Source organism: Entelurus aequoreus, linkage group LG03, assembly GCF_033978785.1.
Source record: "Entelurus aequoreus isolate RoL-2023_Sb linkage group LG03, RoL_Eaeq_v1.1, whole genome shotgun sequence".
In the NCBI taxonomy this organism is placed as follows: Eukaryota; Metazoa; Chordata; class Actinopteri; order Syngnathiformes; family Syngnathidae; genus Entelurus; species Entelurus aequoreus.
Window position 1 is genome coordinate 22,932,183 of NC_084733.1, and position 22,270 is coordinate 22,954,452.

Here is a 22,270-nt window from a genome sequence, read left to right on the forward strand (position 1 = left end):
TAGTTGCTGGAAATGGGCCTCTATACACCTATGTAGATATTGCACCAAAAACCAGACATTTGCAGCTAGAATAGTCATTTACCACATTAGCATTGTATAGAGTGTATTTCTTTAAAGTTAAGACTAGTTTAAAGTTAACTTCATTGAAAAGTACAGTGCTTTTCCTTTCAATGTGACCCCAAACTTTTGAACGGTAGTGTATATATATATATATATATATATATATATATATATATATATATATATAGCTAGAATTCACTGAAAGTCAAGTATTTCATACACACATATATATATATATATATATATGAAATACTCGAGTTGGTGAATTCTAGCTGTAAATAACCATTGTCATTGCTCAAAAAATAATAAATAAATAAATAAATGGGTTATACTTGTATAGCGCTTTTCTACCTTCAAGGTACTCAAAGCGCTTTGACAGTATTTCCACATTCACCCATTCACACACACATTCACACACTGATGGCGGGAGCTGCCATGCAAGGCGCTAACCAGCAGCCATCAGGAGCAAGGGTGAAGTGTCTTGCCCAAGGACACAACGGACGTGACTAGGATGGTAGAAGGTGGGGATTGAACCCCAGTAACCAGCAACCCTCCGACTGCTGGCACGGCCACTCTACCAACTTCGCCACGCCGTCCCATCAATGTTGTTATGAGTTACTGTATGATATGAGCTCCAATTATTATATAATCTGAAATGTTTCACTTTAAAATTTTATTGGGGGAAAATATTTCATATTTTGTGTTTTTTCCATAAAAAAATGGGTTTTCTTTGACAAAAAGGGCATACAACTTAAATCTAAAAAACAAAAAACGTTATATTGACAGATATACCTAATGTTGATGTAGATATTTAAACTTTGAATAATAATAATAATAATACTAAATAATGCATTTTTTTTTATTTTTTTTTAACCTAAACCCTTTGGAGTCCCCTGTATCAAGCCTGAGTGGAGGCCTAAATGTATATTTTTTATACATATATTGTATTGGTTTTTAAAATAAAAAATATCAAAATGGCCCCCGCTTGCTTTGATTTTTCAGTGTGCGTCCCTCGGTGGAAAAAGTTTGGACACCCCTGATGTAGATGCACATATCTGCTGTACAGATTTACTTTAAAATATAAAAGTGTGGGATACTACTCCTGTTGCCTTATTTGTATTTGACTTTATTAAATGTATGTATTTTAATGGTTGGCACAGCAGGACCAGAGCAGGAGGATATAGAATAAAGAAAAAGAAAAAAGGAACACAGAGGAGGAAAATTTAGGGACAAGAGGGGGACAAGACAGAGAGACAACAACAATAGAACAGCATCAGCAAATAGGATATGTACAAATATGATACGAAAAGTGATAGCAAAGAAGCAGTTAGTGAAGTTGATCGTAATAACACAAAAATGACAATGAACATTATTGCACTACAAATGGAACAATAAAAATGCCAATAGAAATAACACTATTGATAATGAATAATAATAATAATTACCTTTAATATCAACAATACAGTTGTTTCAAATTAAACAATACATATATGTAATGAAAATTCTAATTACAAAAGAAAGCAGATAAATGGAGGGGTAGAAAGAGAAGCAGACTATATTAACCTTGTAAATTGTTATAGTAACTTAGGTTAAGCTTTATCAGTGTGCCCTGTTTTACCCAGATTCCCCTGGGGGAGACAACGTTAATATATGTTTGATGAAACGTGATTATATGCATGAGTATGTATGCATAAGTGTTTGTGTATTTACAGTAAATATGTTTGTTTGTACAGTGAATGTGCATGTGGATGTATGTACCGTGTGTGTGTATGTCTGTACTGTATTTGTGTATGTATGTGCGAGCGTATGTACCTATGTGTGCGCGTATGTACAGTATGTATGAATGAAGGAATGTACGTATGTATGTATATATGTATGAATCAGTGACGTGCGGTGAGGTTCACAGCTGGTGAGGCACTGACTTCATCACAGTCAGATTTACAAACATATGAACCCTAAAGAGTATCTTACTCACCATTTGATTGGCAGCAGTTAACGGTTTGTGTTTAAAAGCTCATACCAGCATTCTTCCCTGCTTGGCACTCAGCATCAAGGGTTGGACTTGGGGGTTAAATCACCAAAAATGATTCCTGGGCGCGGCGCCACTGCTGCCCACTGCTCCCCTCACCTCCCAGGGGGTGAACAAAGGGGTTGGGTCAAATGCAGAGGACAAATTTCATTACACCTAGTGTGTGTGTGACAATCATTGGTACTTTAACTTAACTTTAACTTTACACCTACAAACTGTAGCACACAAAAAATCACATTTAATTAAAAAAAACGTTATTATGGTCTTACCTTTACTTATAAATGAAGTCCATGCGCCGCTGTTGTGCCGGATTAATGCATCCCGTCGTAGAATGCACCCCCTGACGGGAGTGTTATATCAACTAAAGCCCACACTTAAACTTTCCACGTGCAAGATTGAATCTATTTAAAAAAAGTTATTTAATAAGAAGCCAAAAAGTGCAAAAACAATAATGTTCGTGTTGGAGGAGTTGTGAATGACTGCTGGGCCACAACATTAGGTACACCTGCAGACTGCAGCACGGATTTCATATTTCAGTCATTCACAACTCCTCCAACACGAACATTATTGTTTTTGCACTTTTTGGCTTCTTATTAAATAACTTTTTTAAATAGATTCAATCTTGCACGTGGAAAGTTTAAGTGTGGGCTTTAGTTGATATAACACTCCCGTCAGGGGGTGCATTCTACGGCGGGAGTGCATTATCCACAAGGAGGTGGGATTACTGCGAGCCTCAGTCAGTGCGTCTTCGCAGCAGTTTTATGATTGCTCAGCACAAGAAATGCGTTACACACATACAGTTGTTGACAAACTACACAGTACATTATATAACTCAACTAACTAAACTATGGAAATGTATAATATAGTTCATATAGCAATACGGTCTCACTGCACAGCAGGCCAGCAGTTAGCCAAGTCCGCAATCCATGGTGAGGCTCAACTGAGTGACGTGCCTCAACTGGCTGCTGATCACAGCAAGTCTCTTCTCAGTATTTGAACGGCAAATGTGAAAATTCAGCGATTTTGAATAAAAATAATCTAAAACTGGTGAAGTTAAATGGAAAATAACTTTATAGTATAATCACTGGATACATATAACAATTTAATCTTTTTTTTTTCTTTTTACATTTTTTTTCTTTCCATGATGGCACGTGAGGCCCCGCCTCACCTGCCTCCCCTGACTGCACGTCACTGGTATGAATTATTGTGTGTATGTATGTGTATTTGTATGTACAATATATCTGTCTCCAAGTGTGTGCGGGAGCCAAAGTACGGCCCCAGCCACCCAGAGAGCCCAACCCAAAACAGCAAGTGCGGTACCAGGGGAACATAGGACCACCGGCCCCACGCAAGCAGGCCGGCCAGCGACAGGACCGCTAGAACCAGGACCACCCTGCCACTGAGCAAGCCAGCGGCAGGCCGTAGACAGATGCGCCCGGCAGAGGACAAGGCACAGGAAAAGCAAGAGACAACCAGCCCCCAAGCCAGTGGAAACCATACGCCACGTGGCCACAAGGGAAATTGTTCCACACAGTAGCTCAGTTACAAAGGATGGAAAGGAAAAGGATGGAAAGGATAATGTAGGTACAAAGTAGACTAAAAATATACTATAGTAGCAATATAAAATATAACATATACTGTATGTAATATTTACATGTCATATATACAGGTACAGTATATAATATATACTGATTTATTATATTATATTTGTATATAATATATACAATATATAACAACTCACGATTACCATGTACAATATTACAGTATATGTAACAGCTGCAGCAAAAAAAGGGAAGCATAAAATAGAGAGTAGATCCAGCAGAAAATATACATTATAAACAAATAGAAGAAGCTAACATAGAAGGTGTCAGGTAATAGACAGATATCATCTGTTGCTGTATGGCGAGTGATTATACAGCTGGATGGAGTGCGGAATGAAGGAGTTCTTGAATCGAACACTGTGGGAACGAAGCTGAAGGAGCCTGTTGGAGTATGAGCTCCGCTGTCCCTCAATTGTCTGGTGGAGTGGGCGGGCAGGATTGGGATGGGCGGCGCGACCCAGGTGCCCCAGACGAGCAGCCCAACTGCTGCAGCCCGAGACGTCAACCCCTGTGAGGCAAGCAGGCTCCAAGAGTGCTCATAAAAATAACTAATAATAATAATATTTTGTATAAAAACATGAAAAACTAAACAGAAAAAACATAAGCTCGGCTAAAAAAATAACAACTTGTGCACAACCTCCCCGTGCGTACACCAAACAAACTCACAACCACAATGACAACCACGGCCATCCCGGACTCAACAACTCCATCCAGCCATTGCACCCATTGCCCCGGCCGCGTATACCTAAGGGTCCCCCACTCCCTCCTCGACAGCGATAGAACCCACCCCACTGCCCCAGGCTGTGATCTCAACCAGACGCAAAACTTCGCCCACAGACAGAGCACGCCTCACCCTCACACCATCAGCGAGGTCCCTGCATGGGATTGGCAGGCCAACAAACCTCAGTCCCCGGAACCTGTACGACCCCATCCCTCCTTCTCCTTCTACTATCAAGGTTAGAGGCATGATTTATGACCCACAATAAACTTTCACGTGCAAGCGTGGAAGCAGCAGATCACTCAATGATGTTGGCACATAGGCACATGCGCTAGTGATCACGGCGCCACTATAAATAGTGTGTCTGCGTTAGCGTTTATAATAACAATATCACTAATGGTTAATATTCAAGTTACAAAATGTCAATGGATTACAGTATTTTTAGCGCTTTTTGAATGTTTTTTATTGGGTGTTATGGGCGGAATAGAGGACTTCCCTTTGGCTCCACTGTAAAGGCCTACTGAAATGAATTATTTTTATTCAAACGGGGAAGCAGATCCATTCTATGTGTCATACTTGATCATTTCGCGATAATGCCATATTTTTGCTGAAAGGATTTAGTAGAGAACATCGACGATAAAGTTGCAACTTTTGGTCGCTGATCAAAAAAGCCTTGCCTGTACCGGAAGTAGTGTGACGTCAACAGTTGAAAGGCTCCTCACATTTCCCCATTGTTTTCAATGCAGCTAGAGCGATTCGGACCGAGAAAGCGACGATTACCCCATTAATTTGAGCGAGGATGAAAGATTTGTGGATGAGGAACGTTAGAGCGAAGGACTAGAATGCAGTGCAAGACATATCTTTTTTCGCTCTGACCGTAACTTAGGTACAAGCTGGCTCATTGGATTCCACACTCTCTCCTTTTTCTATTGTGGATCACGGATTTGTATTTTAAACCACCTCGGATACTATATCCTCTTGAAAATGAGAGTCGAGAACGCGAAATGGACATTCACAGTGACTTTTATCTCCACGACAACACATCGGTGAAACACTTTAGCTACAGAGCTAACGTGATAGCATCGTGCTTAACTGCATATAGAAACAAAATAAATAAACCCCTGACTGGAAGGATAGATAGAAAATCAACAATACTATTAAACCATGGACATGTAACTACACGGTTAATGCTTTCCAGCCTGGCGAAGGTTAACAATGCTGTTGCTAACGACGCCATTGAAGCTAACTTAGCAACCGGACCTCACAGAGCTATGCTAAAAACATTAGCTATCCACCTACGCCAGCCAGCCCTCATCTGCTCATCAACACCCGTGCTCACCTGCGTTCCAGCGGCCCGGAGACGGAGGAAGTTAAGGTGAGTTTGGCGGCTAGCGCGTCTGCTATCCACCTCTCAGTCCTCCTGGTTGTGTTGCTGTAGTCCGCCGCTAATACACCGATCCCACCTACAACTTTCTTATTTGCAGTCTTCATTGTTCATTAAACAAATTGCAAAAGATTCACCAACACAGATGTCCAGAATACTGTGGAATTTTGCGATGAAAACAGAGCTGTTTTTTGTATAGGATTCAATGTGTCCGCATACTTCCCGTTTCAACGATTGACGTCACGCGCATACGTCATCATACATAGACATTTTCAACCGGAAGTTTAGCGGGAAATTTAAAATTGCACTTTATAAGTCAACCCGGCCGTATTGGCATGTGTTGCAATGTTAAGATTTCATCATTGATATATAAACTATCAGACTGCGTGGTCGGTAGTAGTGGGTTTCAGTAGGCCTTTAAACTGACTTTTATATACATTTATTTACAAGTTAGAATGCTTTTTTTTTTTTAAATACATCCGTCGTCATGTCTTTCATAATGACTGTGAAAAATAGACAAAATTCCCAAAAAAGTGCAGTTCCCCTTTAAACTAGCGAGTCCGTGAGTTTATCAAAGTGCAGTCATTATTCTTGGTATTTCCATCATTTTGATTGAAAACGGTAATACTAACTGTTGAGAGTTTTACAACGGCTATCATTATTACTGTTTATCATTACATCCCTAACTTACACATACAAAGTCTCCAAGGGAGTCGTTATTAGAAAGTCTCCAGTAACAAGCGTGTCCACGTCTTTCAACCTACTGCATCTTGAGTTCAACTTCCTATATTATAGTGACTACTAGGTGTCACACAAAAAAAACTCAGACTTCACTTCAACTTTAGACAGTTAAAAATAAATAGTTTAGTGTTTTTCACACCAACCATTGGTCTGTTTGTTCTGGACACCCCTAAAGCTCACACAACCATTGATGTCATGTCCACAAGGCTGAATAGTTGTCATCTATACATGTTGTTTGCAATAATCAAAATAACATTATTATTTACATGTCAGCTTAATCTGCTGTGTTTTTGTTTCATTGGCACATTTTCACTTTGGTCCTTAGAGGCAAAACGTTTGGGCACCGTTGTTATAGACATTGCACAGAGTGTAGAAAATCAATAATAGACAGGTTTTTAAAAAGGTCTCAGTAAACATTACATTGGCGACATGCTGACAAACAAATGGGCACGAATCATTCAACCGGTTTTATGAATGACTGCCCAATCAGAGGGTAGGTGTCATGACCGATCCATTCCGGTCATGCCTGTGTTGTTTCTGTTACATATGGGTGAAGGTTGTGTTCCCCGGTATGCAAAAGGAAAGGCAGGAGGCAGCAGAAGCGGCTTGCAGGTACGATGAATCTTTAATTGTTAATATACGGCAAAATACAACCAGTGAATCTCTGGGAAGTTCACAAGAAAAGCTGACTGAGAAAAGCCAATCTGAGCATAGCAGACAAAATTTTATGCATGGGCTAACTCCAAACATAACTTGTCGCCAACGGCAATCAATGAACACGGATATATAAAGCTCACTGATTAGCGATCAGAGGCAGGTGAGTCTACTGATCGCTAAACAGATGCAGATGAAACTAATCAGGGCTTGTAGCAACCAGGCATAGCGTAACTAAGGAGATCTGAAAACGGAAACTAACACACACACAGGAGAATCATAACAACAAACAACACGGGCATGACAGTAAGCTCCAACCTGACTCTCGCCAGATCCTTGTACCGTATTTTTCGGACTATAAGTCGCTCCGGAGTATAAGTCGCACCGGCCGAAAATGCATAATAAAGAAGGAAAAAAACATATATAAGTCGCACTGGAGTATAAGTCGCATTTTTGGGGGAAATTTATTTGACAAAACCCAACACCAAGAATAGACATTTGAAAGGCAATTTAAAATAAATAAAGAATAGTGAACAACAGGCTGAATAAGTGTACATTATATGACGCATAAATAACCAACTGAGAACGTGCCTGGTATGTTAACGTAACATATTATGGTAAGAGTCATTCAAATAACTATAACATATAGAATATGCTACACGTTTACCAAACAATCTGTCACTCCTAATCGCTAAATCCCATGAAATCTTATATGTCTAGTCTCTTACGTCAGTGGTCCCCAACCACCGGGCCGCGCAAGAAATTAAAAAAATGTTTTAAAAAAATTGGTATTTTTTTATTTTTTATTAAATCAACATAAAAACACAATATATACATTATATATCAATATAGATCAATACAGTCTGCAGGGATACAGTCCGTAAGCACACATGATTGTACTTCTTTATGAAAAAAAATAATAATAATTTAACCCCCCCCCCCCAATCCGTGGGACACATTTTCAAGCCAGCTACAAAAAGGTTGGGGACCACTGTCTTACGTGAATGAGCTAAATAATATTATTTGATATTTTACGGTAATGTGTTAATAATTTCACACATAAGTCGCTACTGAGTATAAGTCGCACCCCCGGCCAAACCATGGAAAAAACTGCGACTTATAGTCCGAAAAGTACGGTAGTTCATTGAGCTCCACACAAGGACCTGAACTTCTCAAAAGGAGATGTATACCAGAAGGCGGGGCCTTGTAAAAAAATTAATTGTATGTGATTGGATAAACTACTTGTCCGTTATCTTGAATGACGTGCTACTTCAACCACTCACATGGAAATCAACCTGTGACGCTGCTGACTTTTGGGAAATCCAAAACAGAACAGCCGACATATTGGATAACGACAGAGCGAAAAGTGAGAGAACTTTTACTGAAACAACGCAGCAATGTCAGTAGACGATCGATGTCGTTTGTGCAAAGAAAATATGCGAATAAAAGGCTTCATTGGGAACTGTCATGTCTGTGTGATTATGTTTTGTTCTAGTCATGTTCGGTTTTGTTTTTGGACTCTTTGTGCGCTTTTGTTTGTTTTGTCACCATAGCAACCCATTAGTTTTCACGTGTCATGTCACGCACCTGTTTCACGTTTTGAGTCACGCACCTGTTTTCACTGATCATGTCACTGCTATTTAAGCCGGTCTGTTTCTGTTGTTCGTCCTGGTGACATTATCTATCCTTATCCTTTCATACCATGCTACTTCTGACACCCCTGCTACCTCTGTTTGTCTTCATGCTACCATAGTTCCATGCCAAGTAAGTTTTTGTTTATTGTTCATAGTTTCTGCCTTTGTGCAAGTTTTGTTTCATTAGTCAAGTCTTTTCTCCGCCATTGTGTGCACCTTTTGTTTGCTTCCTTTTTTATAGTCTGTTAGTGTTTAAAATAAAATATGCATTTACCCTCACGCCATGTCCGGTCCAGGTTTTCTTGCATCCCGGGAAAACAAACAACCCATAGTCCACGAATTGACAGGAACAGCAAAAAAATATTTCACAAAGTCGCCAACGAAAAAAGCATAGACAAACGTCTAACAGAACTTAGTTTGAAATTGTTGAACGTTCGGGAGAGACCGTGACGAATATGCTTATGGTGCTTTCGCTTGATAGGGAAACTGGAAGACACTCTGTCCACTTCTAAAAGATGGCAAAAAACTGAAGAGGAACCCAGTTCTGAATAGTCATCTCCTTCGGCGACAGCGACATCAGAGAGTGCAAAGGTGTCTATCGCACATAAAAGGGACACGGTGCCCATAACCAAAACTTCAAAATAATTGATATTCGATAGATTCGACAAAACAGTTGCAATAGCAGAATCAATGTCAGCACACAACTCCTCGCTGCGTGCCACCATTGTTGTTTGAATCAAACAGTCGCTTCAGCGCTACGTCAAATCTATGAAATCCCGCCCGGCGATCCTGATTGGTTCATTATTTTGGTTGGATCAATGACTTCCTGACAGACCGAAGACAGCACGTGCGGCTGGGGAAGATTGTCTCAGACAGTCGAACCACGAACACTGGTACTCCTCAGGGCTGTGTACTCTCCCCCTGGCTCTTCTCCCTGTATACAAACTGCTGCACCTCCAGTCACCAGTCCGTAAAACTGCTCAAGTTTGCGGATGACACCACCCTCATCGGGCTCATCTCGGATGGCGATGAGTCCGCCTACAGGAGAGAGGTGGACCGGCTGACGTCCTGGTGCAGCCTCAACAACCTGGAGCTGAACGCCCAGAAAACAGTGGAGATGATCATGGACTTCAGGAAAGTCACAGCCCCACCATCCCCCCTCACCCTGATTGACTCTCCCACCCCCGTCCCCATTGTGGACTCCTTCCATTTCTTGGGCACCACCATCACCCAAGACCTCAAGTGGGAGCTGACCATCAGCTCCCTCATCAAGAAGGCCCAGCAGAGGATGTACTTCCTGCGGCAGCTGAGGAAACTTAAGGTGCCAACCGAGATGCTGGTGCAGTTTTACTCAGCCATCATAGAGTCCATCCTGACCTCCTCCATCACAGTGTGGTTCCCCGGCGCCACAGTCCAGGATAAGCATAAACTGCAGCGCATCGTACGTGCTGCTGAGAAGGTGATTGGCTGCAAGCTCCCATCCCTCTAGGACTTGTTCTCCTCCAGGACCAGGAGGCGTGTGGGTCGGATCACAGCTGACTCTGGACACACACTATTCTCCCCTCTCCCCTCAGGCAGGAGACTACGCTCCATCCAGACCCACACCTCCCGCCACCTGGACAGTTTTTTCCCCTCAGCCATCAGGCACATGAACAATAACTCCTAACAGTAGCTCCTTGAATTCCTTGAATTCCTTCTAAGTCTATAACAAGATCTGATAGCTCAGTTACAGCTCTTTTTATTACCAAATATGTGTTATATGTGTTTTATGTTGCACGATTGCACCAAGAAAAATTCCTAGTTTGTGAACCCGTTCTCAAACATTGGCAATAAAACTATTCTGATTCTGATTCTGATTCTGATTTTTTGCTATCTTGAAGGAGTTTGCATTGCCCTCGATCCCAGATCCTCGTGTGGAGCTCAGCGCACTACAAGGATCTGGCGAGAGTCAGTTTAAGTAAGCTCAGCCAGCACAGCACTAACTAAGGTTTCTGCCCTACCGCATCAGGAAATGCTCATATTAAGCGATTTCTACTTAAGAAAATGTTCAAAACAATTGAAATCCCTGAGAAAACATGTGTAATACATTTGTCCATACTCCCCTGACTGCTTGTCACTGGAGAAATGGACAATGCTTTTCATTGCTTGGCTTTATGTCCATTCATGTCACACAGCACTACGCAGGTGTCTGTACTCACCCCCCATACTGATGTTTTTACTGTCACCTTACTAGAAGAAGCCAGTAGCACAGTGAATAACAGCTTTGTTTCCCCCACAGTCTGAAACACAAGGTGACGACCGCCCCACCACCTTAGAATATAAACTGCATCTGTTTCTTCTTTTTCATTGAACACATGGGGGATGAATCACTGGGAGGAAAAAAAAATGGCTAAGACTTTCTGAGGCCGGTGTTGGTGATTCAATTTCTATAGCCACAAATACTTTAAAGTATAATAAGCCTATGCTTCAAGTCCCTGTAGCCTTTCAGGGTTTGAAATGGCCTTGTCGTAACCTACAAATCACAGCTCTCCGCAAAGCTGCCCTCTCTCCAGAGCGATATGTCAGCGACCCGCCAGGGAGGGGGGGATAAACAACACGAGAGGGTCGGAGCAGACACAAGCTAGCCTCTGAAAAACTGTAATGTTTTTGTTGCTGAGGATTCAGCCCGTGGTGTAGCCGTGCGAGAGCATCACTCATGTTTGCACACTCTGCAGATCCTCCCTGGAGATTGGGGAATATTAAAGGGCTTTGCGGGGGCCCATCCTGGTGAAGGCTCTTGATAAGAGATTTGTTTATGACCTTCAGAAAAAATAGTAGACGGATGTCACCGATAGCTCAGGCTGATCTCAAGGCAGTTTTGTGTGTTTACCGTTGCCTGGGATCAGTAGGCCAAAAACAGTTAAGCGCTTGTTTTAAAATGATATTCTTTATTAAATGAATCAAATAAAGTGTTGCAGCACATATATCATAATGGATTCTGAGCATGTATCTTATAATATTTAGATTTAGACTTAGACTTAGACTTCCTTTTATTGTCATTCAAATTTGAACTTTACAGTACAGATAAGAACAACATTTTGTTGCATTAGCTCGTTGTAGTGCAGGATAAAAGAGTAATAAGGTGCAGATATAAATCAAATAGATTACTGTACAGATAAATATATTGCACTTTTGCAAATGCATCCATGTTTATGGATGTATGTTATATTGTCTTTATAATCCAGCGAGTTAATCCGTTTTGGGGGGGAATTGAGGGGATTATTTTGATGCGTTCAAGAGTCTGATGGCCTGAGGGAAGAAGCTGTTACTGAAGGTTTTGCTACGGAGGCTGCGGAACTTCTTTCTAGAGTCCAGCAGTGAAAAGAGTCCTTGGTGGGGGTGGGAGGAGTCTCTGCAGATGTTCTGAGCCCTGGTCAGGCAGCGGCTTTTTGCGAATATAGTATTTTGTAGCCATTCCCTTTATCAATGACTTCCTGTTCTTGCATGGCAACATTCAAATACGGTAGTGGGGTTATTAGATGGGAATCCGAATGTTGTTCTTGGCCAGTGGGGCACAGATAAACGTGCTCTTCAAATTCTGCCTAGCAACAATTGGCCAGGCACAACTGTGACTTAAGCAGAAACAGGAATCTGAGAAATATATATTGTAAAATGAATTAACCAAAATAATCAGTCTTAGTTTTTTTTGGTCAATGACCATGACATGTTTTTTTATATATATATATATTTTTAGCACAGCCAATGGGGATCTCCACAAATAAACTGATCTCATTTGTGACTATTTACACCTCAAAGATAAACACTGTGGAGATAGTACGTATATGAATCATTCAGGTCATTGTATTCTCAGGCCATTCAATCAATCACAATTGGAATGTTAAGCTTTGTCTTCGACGTTTTGATACTCATGGACTTAAATTGGTCAGACCTAGTCAGACTAATGAGCCAGATTAGTTCTGACCAATCTAAGTCTATGACATTGAACTGATGAAGCCTGCTCAGATGGACTGAACAGTCCAGTTGCGATAGATTGAATACCCTAAACATAGATATTTAATGGTTTAGTGAGGTCTTTGGTCGACTTTGGGTCTGGCAGAGCGCAGAGAAGGCAATCTAGAGCAGGGGTGCCGAAAGTGGGGCCCATGGACCAAATTTGGCCCACCAAGTTGTTTCGTTTGGCCTGCCAAAGAGTGGCTTCCCTTAATTTAAAATATATTCATTCTTTTTTAAACTAACACAATCATTAATGGCTTGTCTGCAAAGCTAACAAATTGCCATCTATCGAACATGATGATCTCCACTATGTTAAATAATGGCGGTATTGGATTAAACTACTCACTTTTTGTGCAGCAGTACGCTTAAAGGCCTACTGAAATGAATTTGTTTTATTTAAACGGGGATAGCAGATCCATTCTATGTGTCATACTTGATCATTTCGCGATATTGCCATATTTTTGCTGAAAGGATTCAGTAGAGAACATCGACGATAAAGTTCGCAACTTTTGGTCGCTGATAAAAAAAGCCTTGCCTGTACCGGAAGTAGCGTGACGTCGCAGGTTGAAAGGCTCCTCACCTTTCCCCATTGTTTACACCAGCAGCGAGAGCGATTCGGACCGAGAAAGCGACGATTACCCCATTAATTTGAGCGAGGATGAAAGATTTGTGGATGAGGAACGTGAGAGTGAAGGACTAGAGTGCAGTGCAGGACGTATCTTTTTTCGCTCTGACCGTAACTTAGGTACAAGGGCTCACTGGATTCCACACTTTCTCCTTTTTCTATTGTTGATCACGGATTTGTATTTTAAACCACCTCGGATACTATATCCTCTTGAAAATGAGAGTCGAGGACACGAAATGGACATTCACAGTGACTTTTACCTCCACGACAATACATTGGCGAAGCACTTTAGCTACGGAGCCAACGTGATAGCATCGGGCTTAACTACAGATAGAAACAAAAGAAATAAACCCCTGACTGGAAGGATGGACAGAAAATCAACAATTCTATTAAACCATGGACCTGTAACTACACGATTAATGCTTTCCAGCCTGGCGAAGCTTAACAATGCTGTTGCTAATGACGCCATTGAAGCTAACTTAACTACGGGACCTCATAGAGCTATGTCATGTCCAGTTACCGGCGAGTCACACCGTCCCAACAGTGGGCTTCAGCTTCAGGTACTGAAATCGTCACCAATGACTGACAATTCAACTGCGAGGTTAATAGTTGAATCACAGCCCTCCATATCCAAATCCAAATCGTTGATTATCACGTTTTTTATTTCATCCCTCCATCCATTTTCTACCGCTTATCCCTCTTGGGATCGAGGGGGGGCTGGAGCCTATTCCAGCTGCACTCGGGCGGAAGGCAGGGTACACCCTAAGCAAGTCGCCACCTCTTCGCAGGGCCAACACTGATAGACAGACAACCATTCACGTTCCCATTCACACACTAGGACCAATTTAGTCATTTTAATATTATTATTATATTATCACGCTTTGACTTTTGTCCTGTTTGAATTAAAAAATCTCTATTACCACTTACTGCTATGTTTTGTTACAGCGAAATAAATTACATAGCATCATAACAAACATTGTGAATCTGACTTATTCTTCTTCTTACGTTTGCTGTACAACGAAGCATTTACGTAACCATGGTACAATTATGCTGATTGTGATACAATTTTGACACAGATGATAACCGTCTGAAATGTTCATGCCGATTCACCTTACTGTACACCGTTTCATTCCGAGTTACTACCTCACAACTAGTGTGAGGCCGGCCTCCACTGGGCGGCATTAAAAGCTTTAGGAGTGAACTGTAGTAGCAACATTTAAAAAAATAAAATAAATGTCGCTTTGTCAAAGCCAAATTTAGCTAAATATTTTGTGTGCTACAGTTAGAAAATAAACAGTCTTAAGTGAACAGCAAACCTAACAATGTATGTTCTACAAATTCAGTTTTGGGGGGAGCAGTAGTACTCTTAGGAGTACCCCAACTTACAAGTATTTTAAGATACCAGCTGTCTCTCTGCTTTTTGTTATGTTTTCAGTTCCGACCCTACGTTTGAGATACAAGCCTCCCTGCTGCGAGAAAGATCTGCCCCAAAACACACAGTCCCACTCGCTAGCAACAGCCCGCAGCTAGAGATCAACACAAACCCTCCCTCCAACGATGACAACCAAGAAAGCGAGTGTGAAAGAGAGTGCAGAGTAGAAGAAGAAGCGGACAACACCCGCAGTATCAAAGAAACAACCCATGAAAAACATGTAGCTGTAGCATGTAGATGCAGCCCATGCCTCTACGCCAATCAAGGACACCAAATCAACCACAGAACTTACCTCCAGAAGGTCTTATCTTTGTCCATGTAATGTCAGATGAAACAAAAATGTTGCTGTTTGGCCACAATACCCAGCAATAGGTTTGGAGGAGAAAAGGTGAGGCCTTTAATCCCAGGAACACCAATTCCTACCGTCAAGCATGGTGGTGGTAGTATTATGCTCTGGGCCTGTTTTACTGCCAATGGAACTGGTGCTTTACAGAGAGTAAATGGGACAATGAAAAAGGAGGATTACCTCCAAATTCTTCCGGACAACCTAAAATCATCAGCCCGGAGATTGGGTCTTGGGCGCAGTTGGGTGTTCCAACAGGACAATGACCCCAAAAACACGTCCAAAGTGGCAAAGGAATGGCTAAATCAGGCTACATCTAAGGTTTTAGAATGGCCTTCCCAAAGTCCTGACTTAAACGTGTGGACAATGCTGAAGAAACAAGTCCATGTCAGAAAACCAACAAATTTAGCTGAACTGCACCAATTCTATCAAGAGGAGTGGTCAAAAATTCAACCAGAAGCTTGTAGATGGCTCCCAAAAGCGCCTTATTGCAGTGAAACTTGCCAAGGGACATGTAACCAAATATTAACATTACTGTATGTATACTTTTGACCCAGCAGATGTGGTCACATTTTCAGTAGACCCATAATAAAGTCATAAAAGACCCAAACTTCATGAAATTTTTTTTGTGACAAACAAGTATGTGCTCTAATCACTCTATCACAAAAAAATAAGAGTTATTAAGAAATTATTTGAAACTCAAGACAGCCATGACATTATGTATATAAACTTTTGACCACGACTGTACATATCACCTGCTGTCAACTCTGACCTACGGTCCATAACTCAGAAGTCAACTCTCCAAGGTAACTGCTAATAATAATAATAATGGATTAGATTTACATTGCGCTTTTCTGTTGACTAGAAATTCAAATTGCTTGCAGAGAACCCATTACTCATTCACCCTACATTCATATGGTGGTGCTAAGCTACATTTGTAGCCACGGCAGCCCTGGGGTGGACTGACAATTTGCGACCACCACCAAACATTCACCAGCAGCCCTGGGAGGAAGGGTGAAGTGACTTGGATGGCAGAGGCGGGGATCGAACCGCGCCACGCCGTACCCAAGATGCTGTAGATGTATTGTATTGTTTTTCAAAAAATGTGTGTTATCTAAAATGTTTTTTTAATCTTTAAAAGACATATTATATGTTAGAATTGTGTCGTTTGAATAGGGCCAATCACCGATTACAGTAAATTAATTTCAATTACTTTCAATAGGCAACGTTGATTTGTGACAAGGGTTTTGAGTTACGAGCTCAGTCATAGAACCAATTGAGCTTGACGTACTACGTCTACTGGAGTTTTAAAAAATGTTGAAACAACTTCAAAGGCTAGATCGATCAAATACAAAAACACCACTTCCCTCTAATTCAGACCTGGGCATTCTGCGGCCCGCGGGCCACATCCGGCCCTTTGTGCGTTCCTGTCCGGCCCGCGTGAGGCCAATCATAAATTACAAAATACATTTTAAAAAGTATCTATGTCGAGTGTGCAATACAACGGTGCTGCTTTTGTTTTGAAAAGTGTTATTTGTATTACTTCCGTGTGGACGTATGCACGTGCGTGATTGTGAGTGAATGTGAACAGCTGCAATCACAAATTACAAAATAAAGTTGAAAAAACATATATGTCGTGCGCGCAATACAACTGTGCTGCTTTTATTTTGAAAAGTGTTATTTATGCGCGTATGTCCGTGTGTAACCTGTGAGTGAAGGTGCACAGCGACAGGTGATGCACGGTTTACACCCGAGACGCTTAAAAGAGAAAAGTTGATGACGAATGGCGTGTTTTCAACAAGACATGGACTGCCAAGCAACGTTCCCTCTAAGGTGCGCGCCTGCGCAATTGCGCACTGCTCGAGCGTCCTCTGCGCACAGCAAATACATGCCGTGCACCAAATCAAATCCCCTCTGAATTCTAAACAAAATAAACACATTTATTCTGTGTAATTTTGCAATGCAACTTTGAGTGACGGTGACAACAAGCGGCCCTAACGGTGTTCGTCAACACCGTTCAATTGAACACCGTTCAATTATTGTAACGTCTATCGAGATGCTTCGAGGACACGAATTATATCGATCACTTTATTGAGCAAAACTGTTTATATTCGGCCATAACCACACCAAAACAAAAACATGAGTAAAACACTTCTATCTCGAAAAACTAGTCATTTTCTGCCGTACAAACCAGGCCAAAACCAACTTGTCATCTGTCACCAACACGCATACCACTAAACCACTGGTGCGTTTATGGCCACACAAAAAGTCGGACAACTCAAACACCACACAAAGTTGCACTATGACTCCTCAGTCATACGTGTGCTTATTTTACTGTCATTTATTATTAATGTTAATTTATTTATATTAATCATGGAATGCTGTTACTAGAGAAAGTTACAGGAATGCACACTTCATCCTATGCTTACATTTCATTGTGCAACATGAGGATGTTTAAGGGGAACTAAATGTGATATCTGAAAGGGGTACAAATGATTTCCAAAGCAGTGCTTTTGGTATAAAGTTAAGTTGGGTTAAATGAAAGTATTATTATTATTAATTATTATTATTATTATTATTATTATTATTATTATTTATCTTACCGTATATATAAAAAATAATATTGAGCAAAATTTAATTGAAATATTGTCGATGTGGCCCTCCAGCAGTGCTCGGGTCGCTCATGCGGCCCCCGGTAAAAATTAATTGCCCACCCCTGCTCTTATTCATCAATAATTCGAGCATCAACATCAACAACAATGCATCTCTGTTGCAGTTGTAGGTTTGGCCAAACAGCAATGTGGTTTGTTTCTCAGTGACTATTATATGCAAGAATAATTCCACATGAGATCAGATAACAGTACAATAAATTCCGCAATCTATTCAATTCAAGCGGTGACAAGCCTTGGTTCCCAAGTGCGTCTGTGCCTGGTGAGGATTAAAAAGTGGTGCTTGTTATGAAGACTCTGCATATGAAGCAAAGCGGAACAGCGTACTCCCGCTTTCCTCCTCCGGCAAACTGGAGTGCCGACGACTTTGACTGCCGCAAAAGGGAGACTGACGACAAGTAAAATATAGCTGGCGAGTAACAGTGAAGAGGAACTGACGGTGATATATGCGCCTATGTGGGAATTCATGTGCGAATAAGTGAAACTTTTTGCAAGAGGAATTCCATTTGATACCACAGGAGTTCGTGTTATGAATTTCAAATGCACTGTTTATCTATGCAAAGCTGCACAAAAGGCTCAATGCACCTGCATAATCCCATTTCATCCAAAACAAGAGCTGGAACCAACATTCTTAACACCTTAGAGAGGTAAATATTAGAAACGGCTCTCAGTCTGATGCATATTACACCACTGCAAACAGCAACCACAAATGACATTGTATCGGCGGACACTACAAACAATGAAAAAATAAGGGACAAGAAAACATTTTTCATTTTTGTTGGATGATGGTTACAGCTTGTGGCCTGCATACGTAAATACTACATTTGCAAACCCATCCGCTCTATATGTTTATTCAAAGCACTTTCTACTTTGATGTTAATCCAGCCACTCCAAGGTGTTTACAAAGAGACATTTGCATTTTCTTCATTCTGAGGGTAATGTGAAAGGGTTAAGATCGGAACCTGAGCCTCACTTTACCTCAAAATGTAATTTTAAGTAATTTATTATACAAAACCCGTTTCCATATGAATCGGGAAATTGTGTTAAATGTAAATATAAACGGAATACAATGATTTGCAAATCCTTTTCAACCCATATTCAGTTGAATGCACTACAAAGACAAGATATTTGATGTTCAAACTCATAAACTTTATTTTTATTTTGCAAATAATAATTAACTTAGAATTTCATGGCTGCAGCATGTGCCAAAGTAGTTGGGAAAGGGCATGTTCACCACTGTGTTACATGGCCTTTCCTTTTAACAACACTCAGTAAAGGTTTGGGAACTGAGGAGACACATTTTCTAAGCTTCTCAGGTGGAATTCTTTCCCATTCTTGCTTGACGTACAGCTTCAGTTGTTCAACAGTCCGGGGGTCTCCGTTGTGGTATTTTAGGCTTTATAATGCGCCACACATTTTCAATGGGAGACAGGTCTGGACTACAGGCAGGCCAGTCTAGTACTCACACTCTTTTACTATGAAGTCACGTTGATGTAACTAACACGTGGCTTGGCATTGTGTTGCTGAAATAAGCAGGGGCGTCCAAGGTATTGTTGCTTGGATGGCAACATATGTTGCTCCAAAACCTGTATGTACCTTTCAGCATTAATGGCGCCTTCACAGATGTGTAAGTTACCCACGTCTTGGGCACTAATACACCCCCATACCATCACAGATGCTGGCTTTTCAACTTTGCGCCTATAACAATCCGGATGGTTCTTTTCCTCTTTGGTCCGGAGGACACGACGTCCACAGTTTCCAAAAACAATTTGAAATGTGGACTCGTCAGACCACAGAACACTTTTCCACTTTGTATCAGTCCATCTTAGATGAGCTCAGGCCCAGTGAAGCCGACGGCGTTCCTGGGTGTTGTTGATAAACGGTTTCCGCCTTGCATAGGAGAGTTTTAACTTGCACTTACAGATGTAGCGACCAACTGTAGTTCCTGACAGTGGGTTTATGAAGTGTTCCTGAGCCCATGTGGTGATATCCTTTACACACTGATGTCGCTTGTTGATGCAGTACAGCCTGAGGGATCGAAGGTCACGGGCTTAGCTGCTTACGTGCAGTGATTTCTCCAGATTCTCTGAACCCTTTGATGATATTACGGACCGTAGATGGTGACATCCCTAAATTCCTTGCAATAGCTGGTTGAGAAAGGTTTTTCTTAAACTGTTCAACAATTTGCTCACGCATTTGTTGACAAAGTGGTGACCCTCGCCCCATCCTTGTTTGTGAATGACTGAGCATTTCATGGAATCTACTTTCATACCCAATCATGGCACCCACCTGTTCCCAATTAGCCTGTTCACCGGTGGGATGTTCCAAAAAAGTGTTTGATGAGCATTCCTCAACTTTATCAGTATTTATTGCCACATTTCCCAACTTCTTTGTCCGGTGTTGCTGGCATCAAATTCTAAAGTTAATGATTATTTGCAAAAAAAAAAAATGTTTATCAGTTTGAACATTAAATATTAAAGTTAAAGTTAAAGTACCAATGATTGTCACACACACATGTTGTCTTTGTAGCATATTTAACTGAATATGAGTTGAAAATGATTTGCAAATCATTGTATTCTGTTTATATTTACATCTAACACAATTTCCCAACTCATATGGAAACAGGGTTTGTAAATAATGTAAATAATTCAAAGTATATACTCTGATGATTAACTTGTGTGATGACTGTATTATGCTGATAGTATATATTTGTACCATGAATTGATTCACGTGGACCCCGACTTAAACAAGTTGAAAAACGTATTCGGGTGTTACCATTTAGTGGTCAATTGTACGGAATATGTACTGTACTGTGCAATCTACTAATAAAAGTTTCAATCAATCAATCAATCAGTTCAATCAATCAATCAAACCATGCTAATGCTAACATTAGCAAGCTGGTTAGCCAACGTCAAACGACGTCACTGGACTCACCACATAGTTCCTCATGGCGGCCTTGATGGTAAACGCTCCACTGTTTGGCTTGGTTCTATTCCTTAACATAATCCACGGGACTGGGAATGAAACACACGGCGATTAGCGCTGGTGTGAGTGCAGCTTGGTGTTGCTAGCTGGTTGCTAGGCAACTTGTAGAGACGCTCTCTGGTTGCTCCTACTGCAAAGTGTGTGTGAGCCAAGACTCAGAGAGTGTGTGCGTGTGTGTGTGTGTTACCATGTTGCCATAACAACCAGGCAGCAGCGCAGTGTGGGGGAAAAAAAATGCAAAGTGTTGCATTTAATAAGCACTTGAGTCTTCTGTGTTAATATGTGTATAATAGATTCTTCTTATTTATTCAACGGTGAATTTTATTTATTTTTTATTTTTTGCACCAAACATTAATATACCGAGGCAATTCTATAAATCACTCTGATCATTAGAATGATTTATGATGTCCTGCCCAACAGTGCAGGTGCTACCTAATCACTTTAATCATCCCCAGTCGCGTACGTGTTTGTGTGTGCAACAATTCCCCGCTCGGGTTTGTTGGATCACGCCACATGCTAAATGAGTTTAATGGCTCAAATTAAAACCCGGCGTTTCTTTTTTGCTTCCACTAAAGCCGGCCTCGACTCATCATTAGATCTGTAAGCAGACTGCGAAGAATACTTAACCGAGCCATTTGTGTCACAGCGAGACAGGAAGACCAATGCCTTGACTCTCAATTATCCAGCCAGAGCACTGAATCATTCCAATTTAGGGATGTGGCACTCTTAATTTCCCCCAATATTGTGTTGTTGGTTTTTTTTTGCCTTGTGAGACTTTTTATGTGAGTTGGTGCGAGTGTTAATAATCGCCAGTGCACAGGCAATTTCTCTAAAAGCCCCTATTTGTTTTTTTACGGCTCCTCCGAGAGTGAAGGGTATAGCAGCATCGGGCAGAAGACTGTAAACAAGGCATGGAGGAAGGGAAGTGATTTCCCTGTCAGCATTCCGCCCCGGTCTCTCTCTTGCTCTGCTTTCCCTGGGAGGATTACCGAGAGGAAGAAGGGAGTTTTCAGAGAGCAAACTGGAGCGTCAGCATGACTTCAGCAGGATTGTGGAAACGATTGTTCAAACGGCGCCGCTGCTATCTCTCAGCCGTCATTGCAGGCGTGCGAGAGGAGAGGCCTTGCGAGAACGAGGAATGAAATTCAAAGTCGATGTGTTTTTTTATTTTTATTTTTGCATGTCTCGCAAATGCTGTGTTCACATGGGGCTGTGTGCGTGTGTGCATAAGCTCCGGTCTACATTTCTGCTAGTGGGTGCTCGGTATGTGTGTGTGTGTGTGTGTGTGTATTATCGTATTTTTTGGAGTATAAGTCGCTCCGGAGTATAAGTCGCACCGGCCGAAAATGCATAATAAAGAAGGAAAAAAACATATATAAGTCGCATTTTTGGGGGGAAATTT

The 22,270-nt window shown here is 41.2% G+C and overlaps 1 protein-coding gene across 1 annotated transcript in view; it reads right to left on the reverse strand.

The window, feature by feature from the left end:
• Positions 1-21,010, reverse strand: part of pacrg (PARK2 co-regulated) — a 506,322-nt gene extending 485,312 nt beyond the window's left edge. The window contains exon 1 of the mRNA XM_062040439.1: positions 20,818-21,010. Coding sequence (XP_061896423.1) covers positions 20,818-20,886 — 69 coding nt within the window. The 5' untranslated portion in view covers positions 20,887-21,010. The remainder of the gene's footprint in view (positions 1-20,817) is intronic.
• Between the last annotated feature and the right edge of the window lie 1,260 nt (positions 21,011-22,270).